The sequence below is a fragment of the Pararge aegeria genome, chromosome 20 (genome assembly GCF_905163445.1).
Source record: "Pararge aegeria chromosome 20, ilParAegt1.1, whole genome shotgun sequence".
NCBI lineage: Eukaryota > Metazoa > Arthropoda > Insecta > Lepidoptera > Nymphalidae > Pararge > Pararge aegeria.
In genome coordinates, this window is record NC_053199.1 from 10,856,761 (window position 1) to 10,882,697 (window position 25,937).

The following is a 25,937-nucleotide window of genomic DNA, read 5'->3' on the forward strand; positions in this document are numbered from 1 at the left end:
ATTTATACAACGTGTAACAGTAACATTACAAAATACTATTGAAGGAAGTAAGAAAAGTATATTTCATAAGGAATCACGCTGTAAGGATATTAAAAGAAGCATATTTATTTTTGCATAGAAACGAATTCAAAACATTTAAACAAGTGTTTACTTCTGGCAACCCTATTGAAGACAAAAGACCGACACGCGCATAGTACCTACGCTACGCGAAGCACCAACTTATAGCCCACCAACCTGCATTAGAGCGTGGTTGGTTTATCCTCTAAAGCCGTCTCGAAACTTATACACCTTTTTGTGTAACATCAATCATATAGGTGTTCACATAACATTGAATCGATGTTTCTCCAGTTTTTATATCTATTAATAAAATAAAAACAAATAAAATAAAATCTTACCTAAAGGACATAGAGGTATGTACGGACATTGCCATTTGAATGGAAATAATAAACTAGAAACTGCCTCGGAGACAGCCGTCAATGTGTCTGGCCTGTAACAAACATATTGTCATATATAAACCATCAAATATCGAAAAGTGATTTCCATAGTAATTTTTTCTTAACTGCCTTAAAATGTTAACATTATGTTCGTAAGTTAAAAAAGAAATATCTACTAGATTGACGATAGATGACGGCCGATTGGCTGCTTTCTGCGTCAAAGGCCGTGGGTTCGATTCACACAACTGGAAAATGTTTGTTATCTCAGTACCCATAACACAAGTTACGCTTACTTTGGGGCTAGATGGCGATGTGTGCGTTGTCGTAGTATATAAATTATTTAGTATACATAATAACAAATTCCTATGAGATAAGTAACATACAGCATGACTAGATTAACCAAGCACAAATTTGTCAACGGGCTGGGTGTACGGAACGGAATTATTTTGAGTTAATGCTTACACCTTTAAATTAAGAGCTGCGATGTAAATTATGTGTGATGAGTTAATAAATAAACAATAAATTAATAAAAAAACTGATTTAGCGTTCCGGTACGATGCTGGATTATGGGTTTAATATACCCCAGTCTAGCCAACCATCTAAAACTTCATCATCTGTTCTATGTTTCCTTTAAAATAAAAGTTAATAGATATCATCTAGGCAAGCGTGTCCCATTTAGACTTTCCATTCTTTCATTGTGTAATTGCGCGATTCTGCACATAGAAAACAAATAAAGTTTATCGAAGATACGTACCTGAGTGAATGTATAAGTATTTTCTGTTCAGTGATCGCTAAGGCTAGTAACAGTAAACAGTTCTCTGGTCCAAGGTTCAACAGTAACTGTCTAAAGCCCGCCCCACTGCGTACTAACGGCTGGTCGTCGCGCCGCGTCACTATGACGCGTCCGTGCGCATTGGTTGGCGATAACTGAAATGACAATCCGTTATATCGTACAAGTTCAAAAAAAACTAAAAAGCACGCTTGGTATAAATAGGCCTACTAATTTCTATCTTTGGGGTTTTTTAGTTTTTTTTTAAACTATTATTTTTATTAGAACAAAATTAATCGTTAACCAATTCACCATCAAATTTCTTTATATTAGAGAAATCATCATACCTGAAATAATAAATTAACAAAAAATGTTATTTTGCGAATTGTAAAATGGAATAATATTATCAATTTAGTGTATTGTCATCGGTCCTCGATATATATATACAAAAATTTTGAACGAAATCATGAAGAGTGACCCTCTTCATGATTTCGTTCAAAATTTTTGTTATAAAGTCAAGATCAAAGTAGTCGATTACAAACATACAGGTATAGCTAATAAAAAGCGTTTAAAATACCAGAAATCTCTCGGCCTTGCCGTAGATCCTATCATTAGAACCAGCAACTTTATTTGTACGACTTTTGAAAATTCAGTATTAATTCATTACATAAAAAAAAATCACGTTATTTCTGTAATTTCATTACACTGTGCAACCAAATACACGACGTCACGTAGTGGATTCGTGATTCGCGCTGTTGCCCATTTTACATTACAGAGTAGTAACAATTTAGAGTAGTTTAGTACCTGTAATAATATTCTCGGGTCGGGAAATGGCACTTCTTCTAACAAATGCGTTATATATCGCTCGATAGGTATACTTAAAGGTTCTTTGCTCCATGACATTTCCTGAAATATAAATTTCACATTCATTATAACAGCTGTTAACGCGGTTTCACGGCCGTCAACTTTGGTCGTAACGTAATGTCATAACCGCGATAATAGATCAAGAGAAAAAACTTACCAAAATATACAAGAGCCACCGTTCAAAAGTATCGCTAAAAGGCCACCTTGATAATAAACAAATACATTTGTTCGCGTGTAACGAGTGCGTACTGTGTGATACGCCGGCTCGCCAACCCAGTTGCTCCATTTGTGACTCGTTGAGTGGCGTATGAGGATAGCTTTCGTAGAACGTTACAGCCGATCCGTATACCTGAAATGGTTAACCAATTATATCTTGATTTATCTTGATTTGACAGCCGGTTGGCGCAGTGGACAGTGACCTGTTTTCCGCGTTCAAGGCCGTGGGTTCGATTCCCACAACTGGAAAAATGTTAGTGTGATGAACATGAATGTTTTCAGTGTCTCGGTGTTTTTCTGTGTATTATAAGTATTTATGTGTATTATATTCATTTATTATTTATTTATTTGATTGATCCATTACCGCCGGACCTCTACAACTACCTCCCCTCGCAGAAGGAGGAGGGTTTAGGCGGTACTACACCTCTCTTACCAAGCGCGGAAGAATTCACACACCATTGAGAACATTATGGAGAGCTCATAGGTTTGTGGGTTTCCTCAAGATGCTTTACTTTATTGTTAAAGCAATTGATATTTAATTCCTTCCTTCCTTAATTAAAAACATTTCCCGAGAAGTTATGGATGGGATCCAACCCCAAATATTACTAAACTAAAGTATCGCGAAATTTATTTTTACCAACTCGTCAATGTGACTTTTCGTCGTACAACAGTGCCCCAGTAAATGATGACCGATGACTACTATTGATTTGTCAAAAATAATAAACAAAGAAAATTATATTAATAGTTCGGCATCCTATATCGAGTGTAAGGGGCGCGGCGCGGTGCGGCGGCTGTATCAACTCAGTCAATTGCGGTCGTTTATACTACTAACAGGTCCTTAATTTGATCAGCTGCTAAAAAAATTATACTTCAATAAATTTGACGATTGCCTCGAGTTACTGTGGATCGGAAAGATTAAAGTGACTATCGATGTTCGAGGATATAAGAATCAATGTGAAACCATATCAACACTGTCACGTGGAGCCTTTCGCAAGAGTGTGGAGATCGGAGACTGCAATAGTCCTAGCCATTCACTCTCTCAATATAGTCAGCTGCCCGCTTCGTTAAGCACCGAATGAAACACCGGAGAGGCGATGTAAGTCGAACGGACACGAGGACGCAGACTACGTCGTCACACTCGCTTCGCCTCGAGTTACCTTCTGATGAGGTCGGAGGTTACTATTGCACGCAATCCATCTATGGCTTCTCTTGTCTATGGCGCTTCTTATGTCCATTCTTATACTTTCGCTACCTGTTTTTTTGTAAAAAGTGAATCTCAAATTTTTTAACTTTAAAACAAAATGTTGAGTTTATCAAAATAAAAATAAACAAAAATGATTTCTTATAACCCCTGTTAAATTATGTTTTAAACTGTAACGGATTTTTAAAGATTTTAACATTTAACTTAGATTTTAACCTTATGAATTTGAAGTGGGGATGAAATTGAACTCACCTTATCAGTAGCATCGGCAACAGTCAGGACAAATGTAGAGAACACAGGCTTCGGCGAGGCGGCATTGTTTGGCCACAGTTCCAATGTCGCCCCCATAGGTAAGCAAAATAGAGGCACTGACGTTGGAAACGCTAAACTACGGCGCTCTGTAGTGGGATACCTGGAGAAGAAAATATTACCTGTAAAAAATCAACAGCATAAACTCTGCTTATACTTAAGCAATAGAGTTTTAAAGTCTCTGCACTTGTTCCATACGCGATATGAGCCGTTATTTGTATTTTTAAAATCTCACGGGATCTGTTAGTTTTTCCGGTATGAAAAGTAACGTGTTAAAGTAAACGAATGTAGTTATCAGCATCACCTATCATTGATGGTAACATATTATATTTATGAACGCTCAATAAGTGGCTATGATAGGTCGACATGAACCAAACATTATTGAATTTGAATTTAAACTATGCCTGAATACAGAGTAACAGCTATGTCTATACAAAAATCCGTCAAAATGTGATAAGCCATGCATAGGTAACAAAGCCATTTTTTTTTAAATTCTTCTGTAACTTTTTGACCGATTACTGGTATCGTTATAGGTATTCTAGGTCTATATCTGGGGTTCCAGTTGTATACATTTTTTATTCCGGGAATAAATACGGCGGGACAGCCATATAATCGCGGGACATATCGCGGTCAGCAATTGCAAAGGGCAAATCATAATCACATTAAGAACACAAAATGTACAAAAATGCATTGCAGCTCTTCCACTATGAAAAGTTGTACGGTCTCGGTTCATAAACGAATATTTTTTTAAACTTATACTGGAGATGGATTTTATTATTGTATATTACGAGTATGATTGCCGATTGGCACAGTGGGCAGAGACCCTACTTTTTGAGTGTCTGCTGTGGCTGTGTGTTCGATTCCTACGACTAGCAAATGTCGGTGTTATGAACATGAGTTTTTTTTCAGTGGCTGGGTGTTATTTGTATATTATACGTATTTATGTATTATAATTCAAAAAAATATTCATCCGTCATCTTAATACCGATGGCAAAAGCTACGCTTACTCTGGGGCTAGATGGTGATATATAAATGTCGTAATATACAGTTTTTTTTTCTCCCACTGAAACACCCAGTACGCCGCTATCTAAAGATAATCCCACTTATTAAAACCATCAGTTCACTTAAAACAAATTAAAGCGCGCTGAAAGCCATAGAAATATGCAGTTTAATGCATTTAAATCTTGCGTTCAACTCTACAGAGGCCGGCTAAAGTTCATTAAACATAGCCTTTTAGCGCCGGCGGGCGTTAATTACCGACTCACTTTGTGAAAGTTATTTCAATTAGCGTTCATTTTAAATATAACAGAACTCTTCATTGTTTTTTTAATGATTCATTCTAAGGCTTGGCCCAAATTTGTATCACTATGTTGTATCACACTCAAAAATATCGTATCGAGTAATTTTTACCATTTTTTTTTAAATGGTTTTATTTAGCTTGCTTTGGTTTCGGTTTGGGTTTTTAGTAGTCGTAATTACCCATTTTCTTTTGTCAGATTGATTTAGAGGAAGAAGAAGAAACACTTTATTGCACGTATAACATACAGGAAAAGAAACAGTAAAGGCGGCCTTATTGCTGCTAGCAATCTCTAACAGGCAACCGTTTGTAGACAGGACGAGACGACAGCAAGAGAACGGGACAGTGCCAAGATTGTGGGATTTAGTATTTGGTACACATATTTTGTTCTGATGACAATACAATTTTTATATCCATTATCATAAAAAATTCCAAGATGGCCGCCCCCGCCGCTAAAAATTGCAGATTATATATTTATTTCACAACTCCCACGACATGGGTTTCAAATGAGAGGGCTTGACTAGAACAATTCAGTACTTTATGGAAAAAAATATGCAAATCCAATAAGGGCGCCAACAAAATGGCAGATTCCGAAAATACCAATGGATCCTATTCGTGGATGTCTTAATTTTTTACACAAATCATGGAAGTTCTACGAGTCAGTCTCTTAAATCAGTCAATAGTGCGTAATGGCCGACTTAAGGGACGTTCGGAACGTCCGGACATCGGTACAAAATGGATAGAAAAATCGAGGAAACTGCAACTAGCGAGTGGATCATTTTGGGCACTCTTCGAATATATATTTACTAATATTAACTTTTTAGTGAAGTTTATTACCAGTATCGGGTACAGCATACAACGTAAATTCATAGGTAACAAGATACGGATTCGAATGATTAGAGATCGTGTAAGAACATTGGAATTTTCGTTGGGTAAAAATAAAACTGTTCTGCCCATCGGTCCCCCGTGTGAACTGTCCATTACAAGGAAAGGAAAAGTTGTAAGATTATACGATTGAAGTATTCGTACAAATTTTTGATGACGGAAGTCTATCGATGTGCGAAATACCGGTCTAACTAAATATTATGGACTGATTCAAACTCACCTAAATAGTACTTCTGGTTTGTAAGCTATTAGCGGCGGACGGTTCATTGACTTTTTGTAACAGAGGAACACATCGCTCCCTATTAAACCTGCAATTTAAAACAGCTTAATATAGATAATTGCTTACAGATAAGTAAAATACATATTTGGACTAGTAATGACCATAGATAATAAATATATAGTATCTCTCACGCACTTTATACAAGTGGAATACTCTATACTGTTACATCCCTTGAGGGGACCTATGTGCGGGTTGATACAACGACTCATACGCAAAGAACGTACGAAAGGACGCACGCACTTATTTCTACTTTTAGCGTCAAATTCCTAAAGTTTTCACCCTAATTCAGTGCTAGAAGACCAAAACGTAATTTCGAAAATGGGAAGTCATCGACGTCACGTTTATACGGTATCTACCTAAAGTCGCCTAGATGAGATTTCAGTGAGCAGTTCAGTGGATAGAGCTGGAACTTCGTTGACCCAGGTCGGTATTTTGATAAATCCAAAATCCGATCCAAAAAACCGACCTGGGTCAACGTGGGACTTTTTGTCCAGGCCTCAGGGATCACTTTGAGTTATCGGTCCAGGTCATTATAACAACATTGTAACCTGATAATAATCGTCACTGAGGACTCATAGTTCGTTATCTGTGACCATCAACCCGCATACGAGCCGCGTGGAGATTCAAAGTTTATTATTCTTTTTTCCAGGTAAAATTTGGATGTATTTTCTGATATTGAAGACTTAATCGTGGTAAGTTCCTATTCATCTTCTACTTGCCTTTAGCCCACGATCAGTGGCAGGCACTTCATACATGCACAGAAGCACTGCCTACCCTAAAAAATTATATCACTCGTAAAGAAAGAGGATTTTTATTTATCTGCCAAGTTTCGGAATTATGGTCCCTACCCTGGTCTAAAACCTTTTGCACTCCACTGCCCACGATGAATGGGGTCGGCCGATCATGTCTTGTCAAACTCGAAGACAGATTTGTTCTTTTGTTTTTTGCGTATTATTTACGATGTAATGTCTACCCTCCATGTTAATTCCTGTTAATATTTCTGTTAGTGGAAACTAGCTATCACCTTTTGGTTCGAAGGTGTAAGGATTTAATCCCTTAATAAAGGTGTAAGAAAGTTATCCAGTATCCCTGAGCTCGGCATATTACTCCGGACTTACATAGGTTTTTTTTTATGGCGTTTAGTTCACTTACCTTTATTCAGATTCTTCCCGATCATACAGAAGGCATGCGGCTGCGTCTCTCCCCGACTCGTAACTATCACACACACGTCTACCACGACCAATGCGTTGCACGGCGCCGTTGGATGCGCCCGTCTATACGTTATGAACGACTTAGCGGTGGAATTGTTCACGTTGGCGAGACGGTCGCCCACAGATAGCAGGACCATTTCCGCGTCCGCCATTAAACGTTCTCTGCCTTCGTACATTACGCCTGCGGAATAATGGCACACATAAATAACATATTATACTCGTAATAAGAAAAATAGAAACACTACTACAGAAAAGAGCTGTGCGATCGATATTTAAACGACGCGAATCCCTTCGTGCCAAATTTAAAGTGATATATTTATTTATAATAATATAATCTTTTTTAAACAAAACATAAGTAATTATAAACAAAAAGTCGATCTGCATATCGTCTGAGGAAAGTACAGAAATCCTTTGTAGGGGTGGGTATATGCTTTTATAACATGATACCGAAGGTAATATAAGTTCTACCTTTACCTAAGTTTAAACAATATATTAAAACACATTTAACCAATCGTGGTTACTACTCGATCGAAGAATTCCTTAATGACAAGGCTGCTTGGAGACAGGCCACTCAGCTCTCATCTCTCACAATACAGAACAATTCTAAAGATTGTTAAACTATAAAATGATGTTGGAAAAGAGCAAACTGCTGAGTTTCTTGCCGGCTCTTCTCAGTGGAATCTGCCTTCTGAACCGGTGTTAGAGTCACTACAAACAGACTGACTCGACGTTTCAAAAGTACTTATAGACTAGGCCTACTTGAAATGAATGAATTTTGAATTTGAATAAAGCAATCGCTAGCGCCACTTAATTCTAACCACTAGATGGAGCTCTTTCGATTCTGTATAAATCGTTGCTTACTTTCAGGCGATCGAATAGGTAGAAAATCTCACGTTCTTCTTCTTCTGGTGGTAATTTTTGGTAAGTAACCGGTTAAAATTATTGTTCTTTGTTTATACCGGTTTATGAACTGAAATATTATCGGTGTATCAATGTTTTGAGTAATAATTGGGTAACATCAGATCGCTCGCTACAATCATATTAGATATCCTACTAATATTACAAATGCGAAAGTTTGTATGAATTGATGGATTGGTTACTCTTTCACGTAAAAACTACTGAGCTAATTCGACTGAATTTTGGAATGGACATAGTGTATTCCGTGGATTAACACAAAGGCTGTTTTTTATCCCGGCTAAATGTACGGTTTTCGCAGGATTTATGAAAAACCCTATGAAAAAAAAATTATGAAACACAGCGTTCGAAGCCGCGGTCAACAACTGGTTCGGCAATAATTGAAATTTATTTACTACATTTCATAGTGCGCATATATGCGCAAAATTACAAAAAATAATTCAGAATTTTATACTGGATAAATTGTAAATGATATTTGTTAAATGAGCGAAATAAAACTAGATGTGGTTTCTTAATTTGACCGCTTAAATAAACGAAACCGAAACTTTAACCAAAATTATTCCGATAGCAGGGTTAACGAACGATACCGGTTTAAATTTTCTGCGGTTTCGATGCCCTGGCAGGGTTCCTGGGAGGCCAACTTAGACTGCATTGTCACATACCACCAGACAAGATTTCAGTCGAGGGCTAACTTACCATATAAAAAGAAACATGCAAAGAAATAACTTCTTCTATCGAATAATTGAATTAGTTTGTTGTTTTTTTATCGAATAAATTTGGAACGTTAACGTATATAAGTAAAACGCAATCACTCAACAAATGCGCAATAAACTTAGAGTCCGTATTTAGAATTTCTATATTTAGATTTCTATAGTAGTTACGTATACTTAATGAAATTACACAACAACAATATTGTCTAAACAATTAACCACATATAATATTTGTAGATAGGTTACTCATATTATAAAGAGAAAAGATGAGTATATTTGTATGTAATGCATAAACTCAAAAACTACTAAAACGATTTAATTTTTTTTCACATAAGCTAAATTTAGCGAGTAACGTAGGCAGTAGGCTATACTCATTTTAGTAACAATAAGAATTCAGCCTGATTTTATGGCATTTGTGCAGGCAGCATAGAAAGGGCTACCTAGCTGCTTTATACCCGCGCGCTGACTAGTGTTGCCCAAATTCAGTCTTGGTCTTGCAGTCTTGGTCTTGTTCTTGCGTTTTTGCAAGACCAAGACCAAGAACAAGACCGCGTATTTTTAGCAAGACCAAGACCAAGACTGACCGTGCAAGACTTGAGCAAGAACAAGACATAGCCTGCAAGACTCTTGCGTCTTGCAGCTAGGACTTAGCGCTATTTCACGGAGTAGTTAGGTGTAACAGTTCGGTGTATAGGTAGGTAGGTACGCTTAGGAATTCTATGAGACGCAAAAAACTATATCAAAGAATATGAAAAACTGGACCTATGCGCATTACGACTAATACCATAAACATAGCGAATAAAAAAATATCTATTTAAATCAAACTGAGTGCATGCATAGTTATGTTTTAACCATCGGCACTTTGATAATGCGGCATCAAAGGTTTTGTACTTACTTCTCAAAGAAATTTGCCGCTTTTCGGAAGTACATGGTTATGATACACGCGCCGGCGGCTTCTTTTGAAATCTAAAACAATCGTTGCCGCCGCGCCGAAATCATAACATTTGACACTATTCATGCAAAATAATTTCGAATTTTAAGAGTACCTACAGGTGTTCCAAAGAATAAATAAGTTTCAGAGTGCTTAGAATGAAAATGAATACATTATACTGATCACGCAAGTAGTATTATGATTAGGATAAAATGGTGAGGATAGGTAGTAGATGTCATAATAATTCATTCTAGTAAGTAATTATAATATTGATTACTTATATGGTTTTAAACTAATTACTTAGGTACTATTATTGTACATTTAGTCATTATATTTCTTAAGTTTTTACAAGAAAAAATAGCAAAAAAGTGTTCGAATATCTCTGAGAGAGATGATGAGAGTAAGTATTTACTAGCTGTGCCCGCGACTTCGTCCACGAGGAATAGTAACTTTGGAGGTATAGTGACGTTCAGGATTTATTTATTTATTTTAAAACTTCTGTCATCAAACATACAAACGAACTCTTCAGCTTTATAATATTAGTATAGATGCACGCCAAAACATTCACTTATATGTAAAGAATAGTGATTGGCACTAATTCTTTACATATATTTTATTCACGGGTCGCGTCTGTACAAGTAGGTAATATTTAGTGTGTGTTTGTACGCCGCACGCGGCATCGTTCGATTTGCGGCGGCATCCTTTTCATAGAGCCGGCACGTGGCGAGGCGGCGCGGTAAAAAGCAAGGAAACGTACTATAAATGAAGGAATTATTTTAATTCCAGTCATTTCCAATTGAGCTGTGCTTCGATTCTAACTTAATAATTGTTTTTACTAATTCTCGTTGTTTTCTAAAAACGTATCACGTGTACAATTTAATATGAGTGACGAAGATTCAAATTATTCTAGTCCGAGTAACGAGAGTTTGAGTCACAGATCTAAAAGACCCAAAAGCAAATTTGAGGAGTTTTTCGAAATAATTCATGCATCCCAAACTGCCTTGTGTAAATTGTGCCAACATAAAAAGATTGAAATAAAAATGAAAAACAGAAACACTTCAGGCTTAAGGAAACATCTAATGTCTTTCCACAAAAAGGAATCAGAAATATTTCTTCCTGTTAAACCAAAATTAAGTGGAGATATCACAAGCTTTTTAGTAACCGCTGGAAGAAGTGGACAGGTAAGAATATTTTTTTAACAGTTAAAAGAATTTTAACTCCGCGTAGCTATTCATGCGATACTTTCAAAAACGCCATTAACTTACGTAAGTATTTTTGAGTTAGTGGTGTTTTCATCTAGGGGTGCGACATATTAAGTATGTAATTATCGTCTTAAATATTTTTTATAAACACCCATATTTTCATTTAATCGGCCAGTAACAACTAAGTACTTTATTTTGGTAAATTACAGTACAGTGCAACCTTAATATAACAAATATCAATTTAACGATTTTCTCGATTTAACAACAACAAACCTCCTCCTCTTATACGCTCAAACCTAGTATGTTTTAAATAATAACACAAGATTTATTGTTTTGTTTCAGTCGGAAAACAGCAGTGACAACATCACGACAGCTACAGTTGATTGGGTGGTGAAAAACTATCTTCCCTTCTCATTTTTCGATGACGAAGCTACACAAGTATATTTTCGACGTATTTGCCCTAATATGGTGTTTCCTAAAAGGTCTACACTTAGAAGGAAAGTCAAAGAGCGATTTGAAGAGCTCCAATTGAATCTCAAGGAACGACTTCAACCATTATCATCTAAAATGTCGTTTACCATTGATGGGTGGACGTCAATTGCTGGTAGGAGTTACTACGGGGTTACTATTCATTATATAGACAACGAATGGAAGTATCGATCTGTAGTTCTTGATTTTATACCATCACGCGGTCGACATACTGGGGAAGATATTGCAACGATTTTCCATGAATGTTTATTGGAATATGGCATAATTGATAAAATACAAGGTATCACGGTCGACAACGCAACTGCAAATACCAAATTTATGTATGAACTGGGCAAACAGCTGCCGCCACACTTTGATTCAGACAATCAACATTTCCGGTGCTTTGCTCACATTTTAAACCTTGGTGTACAAGATTTATTAAAGACCTTAGCATTACACTGTGAGTCTGACACTAACGCGCAAGATCAGCAGTACGAAGACTATGCAGACGAAACTGAGGATGAGGAAGATGAAGAATCTGCACCAAATATTGCTGACTCGCGTACATCTGTAACAAAGTTACGCAGTATTTCCAGTAAAATAAAAAGAAGTGAGATAGTGAAGAAGAAGTTTCAGTCTGCTTGTGAAGCAGCTGGCGTGCCATCAAATCTAAATGCCATTCTTGACTGTCCAACGAGATGGAATTCCACACATGATATGATTGGATTTGGTTTAAAAGTGAGAGCGGGCATTGACATATTGTGCAGTTCTATCACCGAATTGAATGATTTTCAAATCACAGCTAATGAATGGCAGGTACTCGAAAAATTACATAAATTTCTAATAAACTTTAAACTTTTAAGTACAAAACTTGGTGGAGACAAATATGTTACGTTACCGCTAGTCATTGTATCATTTAATCTCTTGCTAGATAAAATTGAATCCATGGTAAAACAGTTAGATGAGAAACCTAATCGATCTGAAGTGGATGAAAGGCTCATTCTAGCTTTCCAAGCAGATCGAGACAAAATGCTTAAACATTACAAGAAGAGCAACTGGATTTATTGTACTTCTTTAATTTTAGACCCAAGGCATAAGGCTCAGACTTTTGACCTGACAATGTGGGGGAAGCAACTTAAAACAGAAAGTCTGCGCAAGTTCAATGAACTTTATGAAGAATATAAAAGTCTATACTCACTGAACAAATCTCTGGAATTACCAGAAAAAGACAATAAAGTATGTGATGAAGATGAAGACGTAATAGACTTTGATAAACTCTATGAATGTCCCTCGACGTCATCTGGATCTTGTCTTCAAGGCTTAGTGATAGACGAGTTGGAGGAGTACCTGAGAAAACCAAGAACTGCCAGCTCGGAAGACATTTTAGATTGGTGGAGGACGCATGAGACAGAGTATCCGATTTTATCGAAAATGGCCCGTGATTTTCTCTCAATACCTGCAACTTCAGTACCTGCTGAGAGGTTATTTTCTAAAGCATCATTAGTAATTAGAAAACATAGAAATAGGTTAAGTGATGAGTCAGCCAGATGGTTACTTTGTATTAATTCTTGGTCAAAAGAATTGATATAAAGTATCATAACCTAATGATAAAGCTGTTGATTTGTGTTGTATTTTATTTTTTATTCAAATAAATGATAAATCGTAAAACTCTTTTATTAAATTTCTTATAAGTTGAGGGTTCAATCTCTTTCTAGACAGATAAGTATTGTTCTTTAAAATACAGTCAAGTTATTGTAATTAATTTGTTTTTTTACATGTTTTAGCAAATGTAAGCTTATAAATCATAAATGTTTATTAAGAAACAGTTACTTCCATGGAAAACGACATATAGGTCAGTTGATTTTTCGAATTTCTTATCAAATCTTCAGTTATTTATTAATCTGCTTGATCTTTACTATGGCTATGTTAATTCAAGCTCACAATGTTCCAATTCTAATACGTTTTTCTAAGATTTAAAGTAAACTTTAATAAATAGTAATAGACTAATAGGTAATTGCAAGACTTGCAAGACTCTTGCTGCAAGACCAAGACCAAGACCAAGACTGGGAGCGCAAGACCAAAACCAAGACCAAGACCAGGTGTATTGGCGCAAGACCAAGACCAAGACTGGCTAAGTCTCGTCTTGTTCTTGCATTTGGGCAACACTAGCGCTGACTAATGTATTAAATACAAAAGCATTGGTATTTAGTACTCTTACATCTAAAAAACGTCCCCAAAGTCATATATGAAATGTATTTGACTTCAGGGACGTTTTCTTATTGACAACACGAATTTTTTAAAGGCACAGCAAATTCAATACGGACCAAATTGGTAAAATAATAAGAGGGGGGGGGGGGTGTTTATAGAAAAGTGTTATCAACAGTGGCGTGCACAGGGTTTTGCACCAGGGTATGCATAAAGAAGGAATACGCCATAAAATTGAAAAGCCTGCCTACGCATTTATGAGTTATACAAAAGTTTTTGGGTAGGCAGTGCTTTTGTGCGTGTATGAAGTGCACGCTACTGGTTTTAAATATCCAAACGCGTGTATGTGCGCTTTGTAAGAGCGTATCCAAACGCGGCGTGTATGTGTGCTTTGTAAGAGCGAGATAAGGCATTTCGAGAAATGTTTTGATTGAGGTTGGGGTTATTTTTGTAAAAATGTAATACCACAACGAACAAAAAATCAAAGATGAAGATATCGAATGTCGGGTTGCCTTAAATCGCCTTACGGCAATACCGCGAGACCGACGCATAAGGTACATAATATATCAATGCGACATTATAAGGATTCTGTTTCGTTTACATAAGAAATACCTTCTCTTTATTACAACAGAATACCACGGCATAGAGTCGCTACACTCCTCTTCCCGCGTTTATAGTTCGTGACCACTTAGGTAATATAACAGCGTTCTCTTAGCTTCTTCCATGAGAGTACCAAGCTTCCGGTCTATGGGGGCGAGTGATCTATTTTTAGGTCAGATCGTCCGCGGCTGTTTTGTGAAAATATTCGCCCTCTATAATCGATAAAAAGGTCATACTAAATTTTTTTGAATTTTTGTGTCTGTCTGTCTGTCTGTCTGTATCTTGGCCGCCATACATTTTCTAAGGGAGTTCATAAATTTCCTGCGAAATTTCTAGGGAGTGTTAAGGTAAAAAAAAAATTTGGCAAAAAAGAGCAGGACTTCGTTAGACAACTAAAAAAGCAAGAAATAAATATTTGCGACAACATTTTTAAGTCCGTGCGAAGTACAGTGTAGAAAATTTTTGTGTACTTCCCTTGTTAGGTGTTATAAAAAGAAAACCGTATACATCTATACTTTGTATGTTTCGATTTTACTTCGCATTTGACTTAAAAATGTTACTTTTTAGTTGTTTCACAAAGGCGGTTTTTTTGTTACAAATTTTTTTTCACCTTAATGTTTTCTATCGATAAATCGTTGATCTCCCACCAACCCCCATCGGAGCAGCGTGGTGGGTCTATGGTCTAAAACCGTCTCTCTTTTGAGAGTCGAGGAGTGTGCTCAGCAGTGTAACGATAATAGGCTGCGAATGATGATGAATCGATGACGGCCGCTAAATTAAGAAATTGTCAAAAAGGCGTTCATGGCGCTTACCACATACGGACGGTACACATGGAGCGTTTCACACGATCAGTGCAGCGTCGTAACGTTGCCACGCTCACCACTTTTTTATTTAGGTAGTACCAAGGATCGAAACAAACATTTATAAAAGAACAGAACGTGCGTGCACAAGGAAAACTTGTTTCTTAAGACGTATCGCCGTTTACGACATATCACATTATTTTGAATCGCCGAAATCGAATGCCTTATGATTTAGGCAACGTCTATGGATGGACGGTTTATGTATGCACAGGAACCCCCCTTAGGTTACGCATTACTGATTGCCTTGTTTGTCATTTGTGAAAACGGGCATTAATGCTGGAAGAGCAGACTAAACCGCGGTCTAAGAACGTAATGTACGCCGGCGGCCCCGAAACGAATAGTGTGGATCGGCCGTTATAGACTACTGACAGGTTTGCTGACTAGAAGCGGAAAATAAGCGAATGCTAAATGCGATATCTCCATAGAAACCCCTATTTTAGTATAAACAAAAGATGAAGTTAAATAAGTCGTAAGGGTTACTTATCCACAATTCTTTATAAATTGACTTATTAATTAGAAGGAACAAATTTGTTACATAAAATCCGAACATGAAACGTAAAACGCTGAAATATAAAACTTCGAGGTTGACTCAGTAGGATCAGGTGAATAACTTGAGCCTGAAAGGGACCAGAGAAAATGCAAGCCTACCCAATCATAAAGTTAAAAACAAGCAAACGAACTTATCAAGATAAATCAAAGAAATTCTTCTTATTTTCAGGTTTGTCAGGGAATTTTCTTTTGTATGTCTACCTATAGAAAATAGCATGTAAGTAATGCTCATGTTTGAAATATTCGCTAAGGTCATGGAATGAAGTAATTTGGGAGTGGGAGGAATCTTACGATGAGTGAATCTAGACAATATACCAAGAGTATAGATTATTATCAAGAATCAAGAGTTCAAATAAATGTGTAATAATAAAGCACCAGCTAACATACCGCATTACGATTAACTAACTCTACAGTCCAGCAGTTCCGTTTGAGTTCACTTAAGAATGCCAAAAGTATTGTATTATAATTAAAATATCATTTCCTACAACGGTGAAGGAAAACATCGTGAGGAATGCTGCATGCCTGAGAGCTTTCCATAATGTTCTTAAAGGTATGTGGAGTACACGGCTTGGTGGACTACGGCCTCATTGTGGGAGGTGCCCTGAGTGGGCCGGAAATAGGTTGATTTGATGATGATGACTAATATTTACCTAAATCCACTAACGGAGGTCGATCCCTTCCTCTTCGAATGCACAGGTAGCATTCCGGCGACCGCATCGATCCATGATTCAAGTTCGCAGGCAGTCCGGTAGGCGTCAGCTCCAACATTTCGTACCCATCTGGAACTCTTTCCCCTAAGCCGGGGAATATTACACCTGGAACAATAAAAGTAAATTAATAATCGTTCAAACCCATAATTCGTCGCATAGGTAACGCAGTAATCAAATTAGCATAGTTTTTAGGAGACAATAAGAAGCTCTCTTAAGATTTTATACAAAAATCTTAATATAAACCTTCTAAGACGTTTTAGATTTTATTTAGTTTTACATAGTTTATTTTAGGTTACATTTATAAAACAAATATTATAAAGAATAAATAAATTTGGTTTAGTTAGAGTATGTAATTATTTGCATACATATATATATGCAAATAATTACTTGGTAATGATTAAAAAATTATATAAACCTTCCCGTAATGCTAAAATAAGGTTTTTTATAGCTACTCGTATATTCATATGTCTGGGATTATTTGATTTATGCAACATATAGTAAGGAGAATGATTTTATGTGACCTGAAAACTTTGGTCATTTTCAGTATTGTTGAATTTTAATTTTAATGACGAGACTCTTTCATCATTCACAAGATAGAGAATGATTGTTAAACAGTAAAATGATTGTGTCAGTAGAATCTGCCCCCCAAACCGGTGGTAGAGTCACTACAAACAGACAGACTTGACTTTTCAAAAGTGCTTATAAGGAAGTTGTAGTTAGTTTTTTTTTTTTGCCGTATTATAGATTAAAAAGGGACGATGTATTTATTTTAATTGTGGGTTAATATAACAAATATTTACCGTGCGTAACTTCTTTTTTATTTAACCGTTACCGTCTTTGTCTTTTTAGGTAGGGTCTACCCTACCCTAACTAGCAACGGCCGAAGCCTTTCACCAGATCAGACCGGAGAAAATTCAGGAATAATAATTTTCAGAAATTTTCCTGCCAAGATACTAACCCGGGACGTCTCACTGATAAGACCACAGCGCTCATCGCTTTGGATTCACTTTGTATAATAAAGTCCTTTATAACCAAATTTTAAATAACGAGTATCAATTGTTCATATTTTCATTTGGATTATGGAGCAGTAAAAAAAAATTGCTATGTCACCTTATGCGGGCGTATAATGGCATTCCATGGCTATGGTATTTCAGAAAATTATACGCTACGGGCATATACTTTCTATACACCATGCGCTTTAATCCTTATACAAGACAAATTGTTATTGAGGTTAGTATGATACAACTCATAAATAGTGTTTTAATACACCTAGCCGATTTAGAGAAACGATTATAATTTTAATAGCATTGATATATTCAGTTTTCATGTAGAAATAACCAAAAATAACATTGACAATTTCCACAACTGGAAAATGTTTGTGTGATGAACATGTATGTTTTTCAGTGCCTGGGTGTTTATCTGTATATTATAAGTATTTATTTGTATTTTATTCACAAAAAAAATATTTATTTGTATTTTATTCACAAAAAAAATATTTATTTGTATTTTATTCACAAAAAAAATATTCATCAGCTATCTTAGTACCCATAACACAAGCTACGCTTACTTTGGGGCAAGATGGTGATGTATTGTCATATTTATTATTAATGTACTTGATTTTTGGCATAGAGTTAGTTGATAGGACGGAGAGTAACATAGAATATGTTCTTATATCTTTTTCAATATATATCTTCTATTGAACGTAGAACTCCAGAGACGGGTAGTAAGTATTGAGTATTAAATATTTTTTGTTTGTTTGCAGTGAAATCGAATTAAGCGCTATGCAAATCAGGTTGCTTACGCGTTTTGAAAAACCTGTAACTTGTCAATATTTTTATCCAACAACTCTTCTTTCAAATTTTCTGATGTTATAGTGAGAGTACGAATTGTTCAACAAAATGGGTCACTTGTACGTAAGTCGCGTCGACCGATGATCAAATGTGAATGGTAATAAAGATTGGAATAAATCGGGTCAACCAATTGGGCCCTTACTGAGCGTTATAGCTGGGGTCCATAATTATTGATTGAACCGACTGTTTATTTATTGGCATGCAGCATCTTCAGCCTATTAAGTTCCCGCCACGCTCCACCGATGCTGACGATAATGCAAGGACAAATAAAAGTACTAAGCAATAAAGTACCTTTCAGTATTTTTATAAATGTAACTCAAGAAATTTACAATCCTTTCTAATTTTCATGACTTAAAATCACGTTTACACCTGTATGCGTGTGCGTACGAACTTGTTTGTAAACTGTTGCCTTATCTAGGACCTTTGTACCTTCACCTGACCTTGACCTAAAAAGTAAACACAGCTGATGTTTTGGTTGTCACTGCACACACTCTGTGTCGATCCTATGAATATTACGAATACTGTCAAAGCCCAACGACTCGGTAGGTACCTCCTTTCTTGGGTTGGAAATCTACGTATAGTTCAAAAGGCTGGTACTAAAATTTCCCGACAGATTGATTCAACTAACTTACCTATACACCTATAAACTTTTTGATACACCCAAGTTCTATTACCGTTAACCGCGTCCCCGTTCACGGAAAACAATGCGATTTGGATAAAATTATAAAAAAATTGTCCAGGCGAACCCGTTATCTATTTTTGGGCCCAAGCAGATGATAAACTAACCCAAGACTCAGTAAATATATTGAAGCAGTATGGAAACTACGATCAAACATTGAAACAGGACAGCAACACAGATGCACGCGCCGAAGAGGCCCCAAAGCTAGTACACCCCGACTAAAATCCTGCAATAACAGCTTTGGGGCCTCGTCGGTGCGTGCATGTGTGTTAGTCTGCTGTTTCGAAATTCGTTGTTTCAATACTGCATTTATACTGCGCCCAAGATCTTGTGATTTGTTATTAAAAATGCAAACTGATTAATCAACGAGGCAGTTATTGGTGGTAGCAGCGAAGGGTTCAAAGCACTGACATCAACTGGTGCATATGTAACGCTACCTGCGCATTGTTTATAGGATTTGGACTAAAATAGAAGTCTTACTAGGCGAGCAACTTATCGCTTTAGAAAATATTTACCGGCTTATTAAAGCCGGCTGTATCATTATGTCACTGAGGCTACGTAAGATTCGTAGCCTCAGAGGACATACAGAATCCTCATTCAGCCATTGTAGTAGGTATACAGTGCATTGTGTCAAAAAACAGAGAAGATAGAATGCTGCTAGATCACAAACTATTCCCATTTTCCGCATTTTATGATAAACGTTTAGAACATTAGAGGTAAAATAATTACTCTCAACTGCTAAATGAATGAGGTGACTAACCGCCTGTTTGAGAAACACTACTAAAGTCGAGTGGTTTTTGATGCTTCAATATTAGTCGTGTACACGGATTCTGTATGCACTTAACTCTTTGAGTATTCGAAACAAAAGAAACATATTAAATCAATGTTCTATACTAAGAAGACGAATCTTACGTAGCATCAGTACCATAGGTAGCAGAAATTTTCTCCAAGAAGGAATAAAGCTTGGATAAGACTGTAAGAGGAGACCTATCTCCTCTTACAGTCTTATCCAAGCTTCGAGCGTCTCTCCGCGGAAATAATAAAACGCACGTGTCTAATGTCAGAATAAGAAGAGTTTATGCCATAGTTCACCACATTGGACAAGTGCGGAATGGTCGACTTTACACGCCTTTGAGAACTTAATGGAGAACTTAGGCATGCAAGTTTCCTCACGATGTTTTCCTTCATCGTTAAAGCATGCGATATTTAATATAATAACTCCGATAAGTTCAAAGTACGTGCCGGGGATAGAAATCGGTCCCCCCGAAAGGGAAGCCGAAGCCTTACCCGCTAGGCTATCACAACTTTACAAATAATAACAATAAATAATAAATTCTTGAAAATAGCAAGTGCATTGCTCTACTGGGATCGAACGATTATCACTGACAGGTATATTACAGCTAAAAGACCTGATATAGTGCTAGTCTATCGATCAGTGCGCCGTGCAATAATTTTTGACATTACTATTCCACATGACGATAATCTGGTGAAAGCTGAAAAGGAAAAAGTATCAGGTTCCTCACTCTGGAGCCCTGACCGCCGGTTGCTTGGGCATTCAAAAGCCCCGCAAGCGGAGGGTGGATGTTTTTTCTTTTAAATTTTTAATAGTGTTTTATATATTTTTATTAAAGATGTTAAGAATTTAAAAAAAAAAAAAAAACAAAATCAATAAATTAAAAATTAATAAAAAAAATACAAAAATAATAAATAATGTTTATAGCACAAAGCCGAGTAAGTTTATGTTTTGGTTGGATGCAGCGTTTTAATACTCGAAAACAATGGATATTTAGTAGTGACAGCGCTCTTAGACTTTTTGTGACAGTGCTCGCCCAGCACAGCGGGAGACAAAAATTATAGCCCCCGATTATATCCCCCTGACAAGGGATATAATCAACGTGCCCATCTGCTAAATCACTGGAACATGGAATAGGAGAAGTTTACCGCCGTGTGCGTGTGTATGTCACTGAACTCCTCCTAGACGGCTGCACCGATTTGAATGAATTTTTTGGTATACGTTTGGGTGGCACCCTGGCTGGTTTAGATTCACAAATCAGCCCGACAGATGGCGCTGGGGTCCGCTAGTACACATATATTATTTGGATATTATAACCACTTGTGCGCCAGTGCTATGAAAGTTTATAAAACTGTGGGAGAAGATAATTTTCTATCCTTTCATCGGGGAATTAATTGTCTCCTGCCCATGCTAGCCGTGCAGGGAAGTACTCGCATGCTTATATCTGCCGCTAGGCAGCGTTGTCACATTGCTGTTCCGCAGGGTGATTACGTATCTCGCGACAACTATGCGATAGGCGTAAATCTTGCAATCACCGCTGTCAAACGTCACTTTTCCATACAATAAATAAACAAAAGTGACGTTTGACAGCAGTGATTGCAAGATTTACGCCTATCGCATAGTTGTCACGAGATACGTAATCACCCTGTGTGAGATACTTAATCTCCCTGCCGGTCTGAAGTGCGTGGTTGCCAGTGTTATAACAGGCAGTTTCACATCTACGCCTAAGGTTGATGGAAACAGGGCAACACTTTGCAGGTGTTCCCTGCATGCGTTGCAAAGTGTTGCTCTGTTTAAAGGCGATGATTTGCAACTTACCATCAGCTGGGAATAAAAAATAAAAAAGTGTAAAATAAGAATTAAAAAAAAAAAAAAAAAAAAGCGTAAAACGTAAACCTGTTAGCCTATGGATACAGCTGTTATGCTGTTACGTTATAGGGCAAACGTGTAGGCATAAATGGACAGTCGCTATACGAGTTTTTACAACCTTTCTCGCTCTGGTTCATCCGAGCGGATCAAGGTCCCGCCGCGTGTCCTAGACTAAAAGAAATCTGTACATAACTGTAATAAATGAGAGGTCACCATGCATACCGATGGCATGCATTGCGTAACCTTTACTTTTATACAAGTTTTTAAATAGCAACGTATTTAATTCGGATTAATTTGTCATTAAAGGTTAATAATAATCAATTCTTGTTATTACCTTAAAAATGTGGCGAAATCTTAACTCTCCGGAGTTATGAGCGTTTTAAGAGAGGTTTTACCCACTTAAGGCGTAGGTGTTAGACTCAAAGTGGCTGTAATTCCACCTGCCATTACGCCCTTCAGACCGGAACAAAGCAATGCTGCTTGCCAGCAAAGGGCAAGGAGCTGGCTGGCACGGGCCGTCACTTAAAACTCAAATTCTTATCAAACCAAACTGTAAGTCGATAGACGTTGGATCCTAAGATGCCAGAGTACAGTCTCCGCTCAGAAAAGCGTGGTGTTAGTAGACCCCTTAAAAGGGTGGAGAGCCTACATAAAACTTAGCTGGATGCAAGCGACGCGAAACCGTAAAAATAACCATTAAACACCTATTTCCAGCTATTGGAGATCATGCAGTTGAGATGATGGTGTTGTGGAACCATCATTTGTGCCCAGCATCGGGATTTCAATAGTCTGATGATGATGATGAGGAATCATTAATTGTCATCCAAAGGAAATTAATTGTGTTTTTGTGCCATCATGGTACGGAACTCCTTCAAAGGGCATGTCCGTTTTCAGACTTCACCATTTTTTTTAAACGGAAATGGTACTTGGTTGATAAGCAATTTAGATATATTAGTGTTGTCTCTTGTGTTTATTAACCTTTCCACTTAATTACCCAGGATTTACCCGTCACTTCAAGACTTACGGTATAGGTAGAATAGCTAAGAAGAAACTTTGCAAAGTCGTCCTATCTGCGGGAGAGAATCCCATCAAAATCAGTTCAGATACTCCAAAGGTGGCCCGAACAACCAAACAAGGATATTAAAAAACACTTTTACTATCGTATTTATAACTAATAGAGGACTTTAGACCGCACTACGTCCTACGAAATTGTATATTGAGAAATCACAGACGGACTGACCATTTAATCTATTTTTACATTTAAATGCATAAGTATCTTAATATGCATTTAAATGTAAAAATATGTACCAACGGACCTTTTTAAGTACACGAAATAAAAAAAAACATCTCAGTAGGTATATTACAGCATATTAAATCTCCGGCCTACTATTAAAAATGTAATGGTGATTTCATGTTTAGCAAATAAAATGTTAACTGATTAGATAAATGGATTATAAGAAATCTTGGTGTGTATCAGCTGCGTTAATCACCCACATTCGGAACTAGTTTCTTGCAAGCTAAACTGTCTGTATTTTCTGTAGAAAGTCCGTTAATAAAAAAGTGGTTTAATTATTCTGAACTATTAAGATGCTGAGTATTTTTCGAAATAAGTTTCAAACAACATGACTTAATTCTGTAAAGTCCTTCACAGCTCAAAAATATATTTAAATACTAGCTGTTGCCCGCGACTTCGTCTGCGTTTGATTTTGTTTTTTGATGTGGCATTAAATTTAGTAGATCTAAAAAAAAAAAAAAGTATTCAGTATCGCTAAGCCTTAAATGAGGGGTTTGCTGCTGTCCACTGAGGAGTTCTGTCCTCTATCTCCAACCACAGTTTGGGCAAAATTAAACACATATAACCTCTATAGTACAAAAATAATTTGTCGGAGTTATGGTGTAAAATCGTCAAACACTCATCCCCTCTCTCAAAGGAACCGAGCTTAATGTCGGGATAAAAAGTATCCTATATTACTTCTAACACTTCCAAGAATATGTGTACAAAGTTTCATGTGGATCAGTTAAATAGTTTTAGCGTGAAAGCATAACAAACAAACTTACATTGACATTTATAATATTAGTAGGGAAGTAGGGATTCTTGATAACCATAATGGACGTTATGGTTCTACGCATATACAAAATTACCTCTAACGCTTGGTTTTCTTAGTTGTTTATAATAATTTTAAACTACTACCAAGCGAGCTATGGGGTAACTTGTGGTGAAATGAAAACAAAATAAATTCATGGTTCAAAAAACCAAACTAATATCTTCCTTTTACTTTAGTTTTCTTAACTATTATTTTTATTGTAATAAAATTAATCGGTAACCCATTCACCATCAAATTTTGTTAACATAATAGAAATCGGCTTAAGATAAAGGTTGGAAACTAAAATGAACATCATTCCTACTTTTTCGACTATACTTCGATGAAAATTAATATAAATTAACATATTGAAAAATGGAATAATCTAATCAAATTAGTGTATTGTTATAGGTCTTCAATATATCTACATAGTTTGAACGAAATCAGACCGTTTGAAAAGGGCCAAATCAAGTCCAAAGACGTCGGTTCCAAACATATCAAACAAACATACAGATGAAGCTAAAAAAAAGCCTGTAAAAAAGAATGCGAGATGCGACTTTGTCTGCAAAAAATTTAATTAACGACGACGTCCGTGCGAACGTTTAAAAGCTCCTCGAGACAGGGGTTTTAAAATGCTAATTTCCAAACTCTGAGCTGTTACTGAGAATCGAATGAAAACTTTTTCCCGACCAATTTTCGGGAATCAACCCCTGTATCTCGTTATCTGTAAACTAACTGCTAACCACTAGATAAATACTGGGGCTCGCCCTCGCCCTATTCAAACCAGCGCGGTGCGGTGCCGAGCTGACATCTCCATACAAATTTTACGATGCTGATTAACAACTGTCGCTGTCAGATAATGCGTTCGGGGGAAGACATGTTGCAACTTGGTGAAAAGTTTACTGTACTGTGCAGCTGGTCACATTTTAATATGAGCCACGAGATAAATATTTCTTGTATTTCTTCTATAGAGATACTAGGTAGAGATAACTCCCTTGTGGCGCGCATGATAGCCCTTCGGGAACTTATTTAAGTCTTTTTTAATTATTGCGAGCTAAATTTAATAAACCGTTAAGGATATAATCGAAGTAAGGCAATTGAAGAAAGCTAAGAGGTCGGCTGATACGGCCTTTGCACCTGCGAATTTAACGGTTTATCTGTAACCAGTGAATAATTAAAAGTGAAAGAACTAGTTATAACAAAATAAATGGTTCAAAGAAAACGTCACAAACTAAAAGACGAATTAAAATATCATTTTTATTCGTCGTAATCTATATTAAGTAATAAGAAAACTTAGTTTGTTTTTGCACGGAGGGATGCGACAGGTCGGGGACTCGGAGTATATTTTAAAGTGGATAAAAAATGTACGTATATTTAATATATAGCATGGACAGTTAGAGGCTTACCTTAAATGACCATGCCATATATGCTAAAAGAACGACACACTAGCCAGGTTTAAATTAACATAATTTGTAAAAACAAAAAATAAGCCCGTGCCCACAAGTATTTTCAAAAATGTTAAACAAATGGCCAGGAATAGGGCCTGATGAAAGGCTATATACCGCCAGATTACGTACCTACTAAGAGAGTCAGAGGTAGTAATCAAAACCTCTACTTTATTCAGGCCATCATAGCGCGACGCTACTTTAAATAATAAAATATACCCTGTACCCATGGTTATACGGTTTAAGCCTCCCAAAGAAATAACTTGCCGTATCCATAAAATATGTATACCCTAGCGAATAAAGGTCAGCTACAAACCATTATTTATAATTTACGTTGAAGTTTCCTTGACATCACAAGACCATAAAATAGCACATCACGCTGAAATTCGGTACCAAAATCGTTTTTGGTCTTCTTATAGACTCTAAAACAAGCCATTTTGGTAGGGCCTTAAGACACATTTAACACAGGTTTTATTGTGAAAGATCACTTACATACGCTAAGTTAAACCGTCATGAGTAGATATAACTAAATAACTTTGCTTAAAGTTTGTAGACTACGAGTCGTCAGTCAGAGAAATATGATTACGAGTACAGTTCAATTTGA

At 36.7% G+C, this 25,937-nt stretch overlaps 1 protein-coding gene across 7 annotated transcripts in view; it reads right to left on the reverse strand.

The window, feature by feature from the left end:
* The window catches only part of LOC120632812 (DENN domain-containing protein Crag), a 55,791-nt gene that overhangs the window by 25,986 nt on the left and 3,868 nt on the right, over positions 1-25,937 (reverse strand). For all 7 annotated transcript variants that reach the window (XM_039902828.1, XM_039902833.1, XM_039902829.1 and 4 more), the window contains exons 3-10: positions 16,557-16,721; positions 7,408-7,647; positions 6,196-6,283; positions 3,737-3,896; positions 2,225-2,416; positions 2,008-2,109; positions 1,189-1,361; positions 396-487 (exon numbers count right to left, since the gene is read on the reverse strand). In XM_039902828.1, the coding sequence (XP_039758762.1) occupies positions 396-487; positions 1,189-1,361; positions 2,008-2,109; positions 2,225-2,416; positions 3,737-3,896; positions 6,196-6,283; positions 7,408-7,647; positions 16,557-16,721 (1,212 nt within the window). The remainder of the gene's footprint in view (positions 1-395; positions 488-1,188; positions 1,362-2,007; positions 2,110-2,224; positions 2,417-3,736; positions 3,897-6,195; positions 6,284-7,407; positions 7,648-16,556; positions 16,722-25,937) is intronic.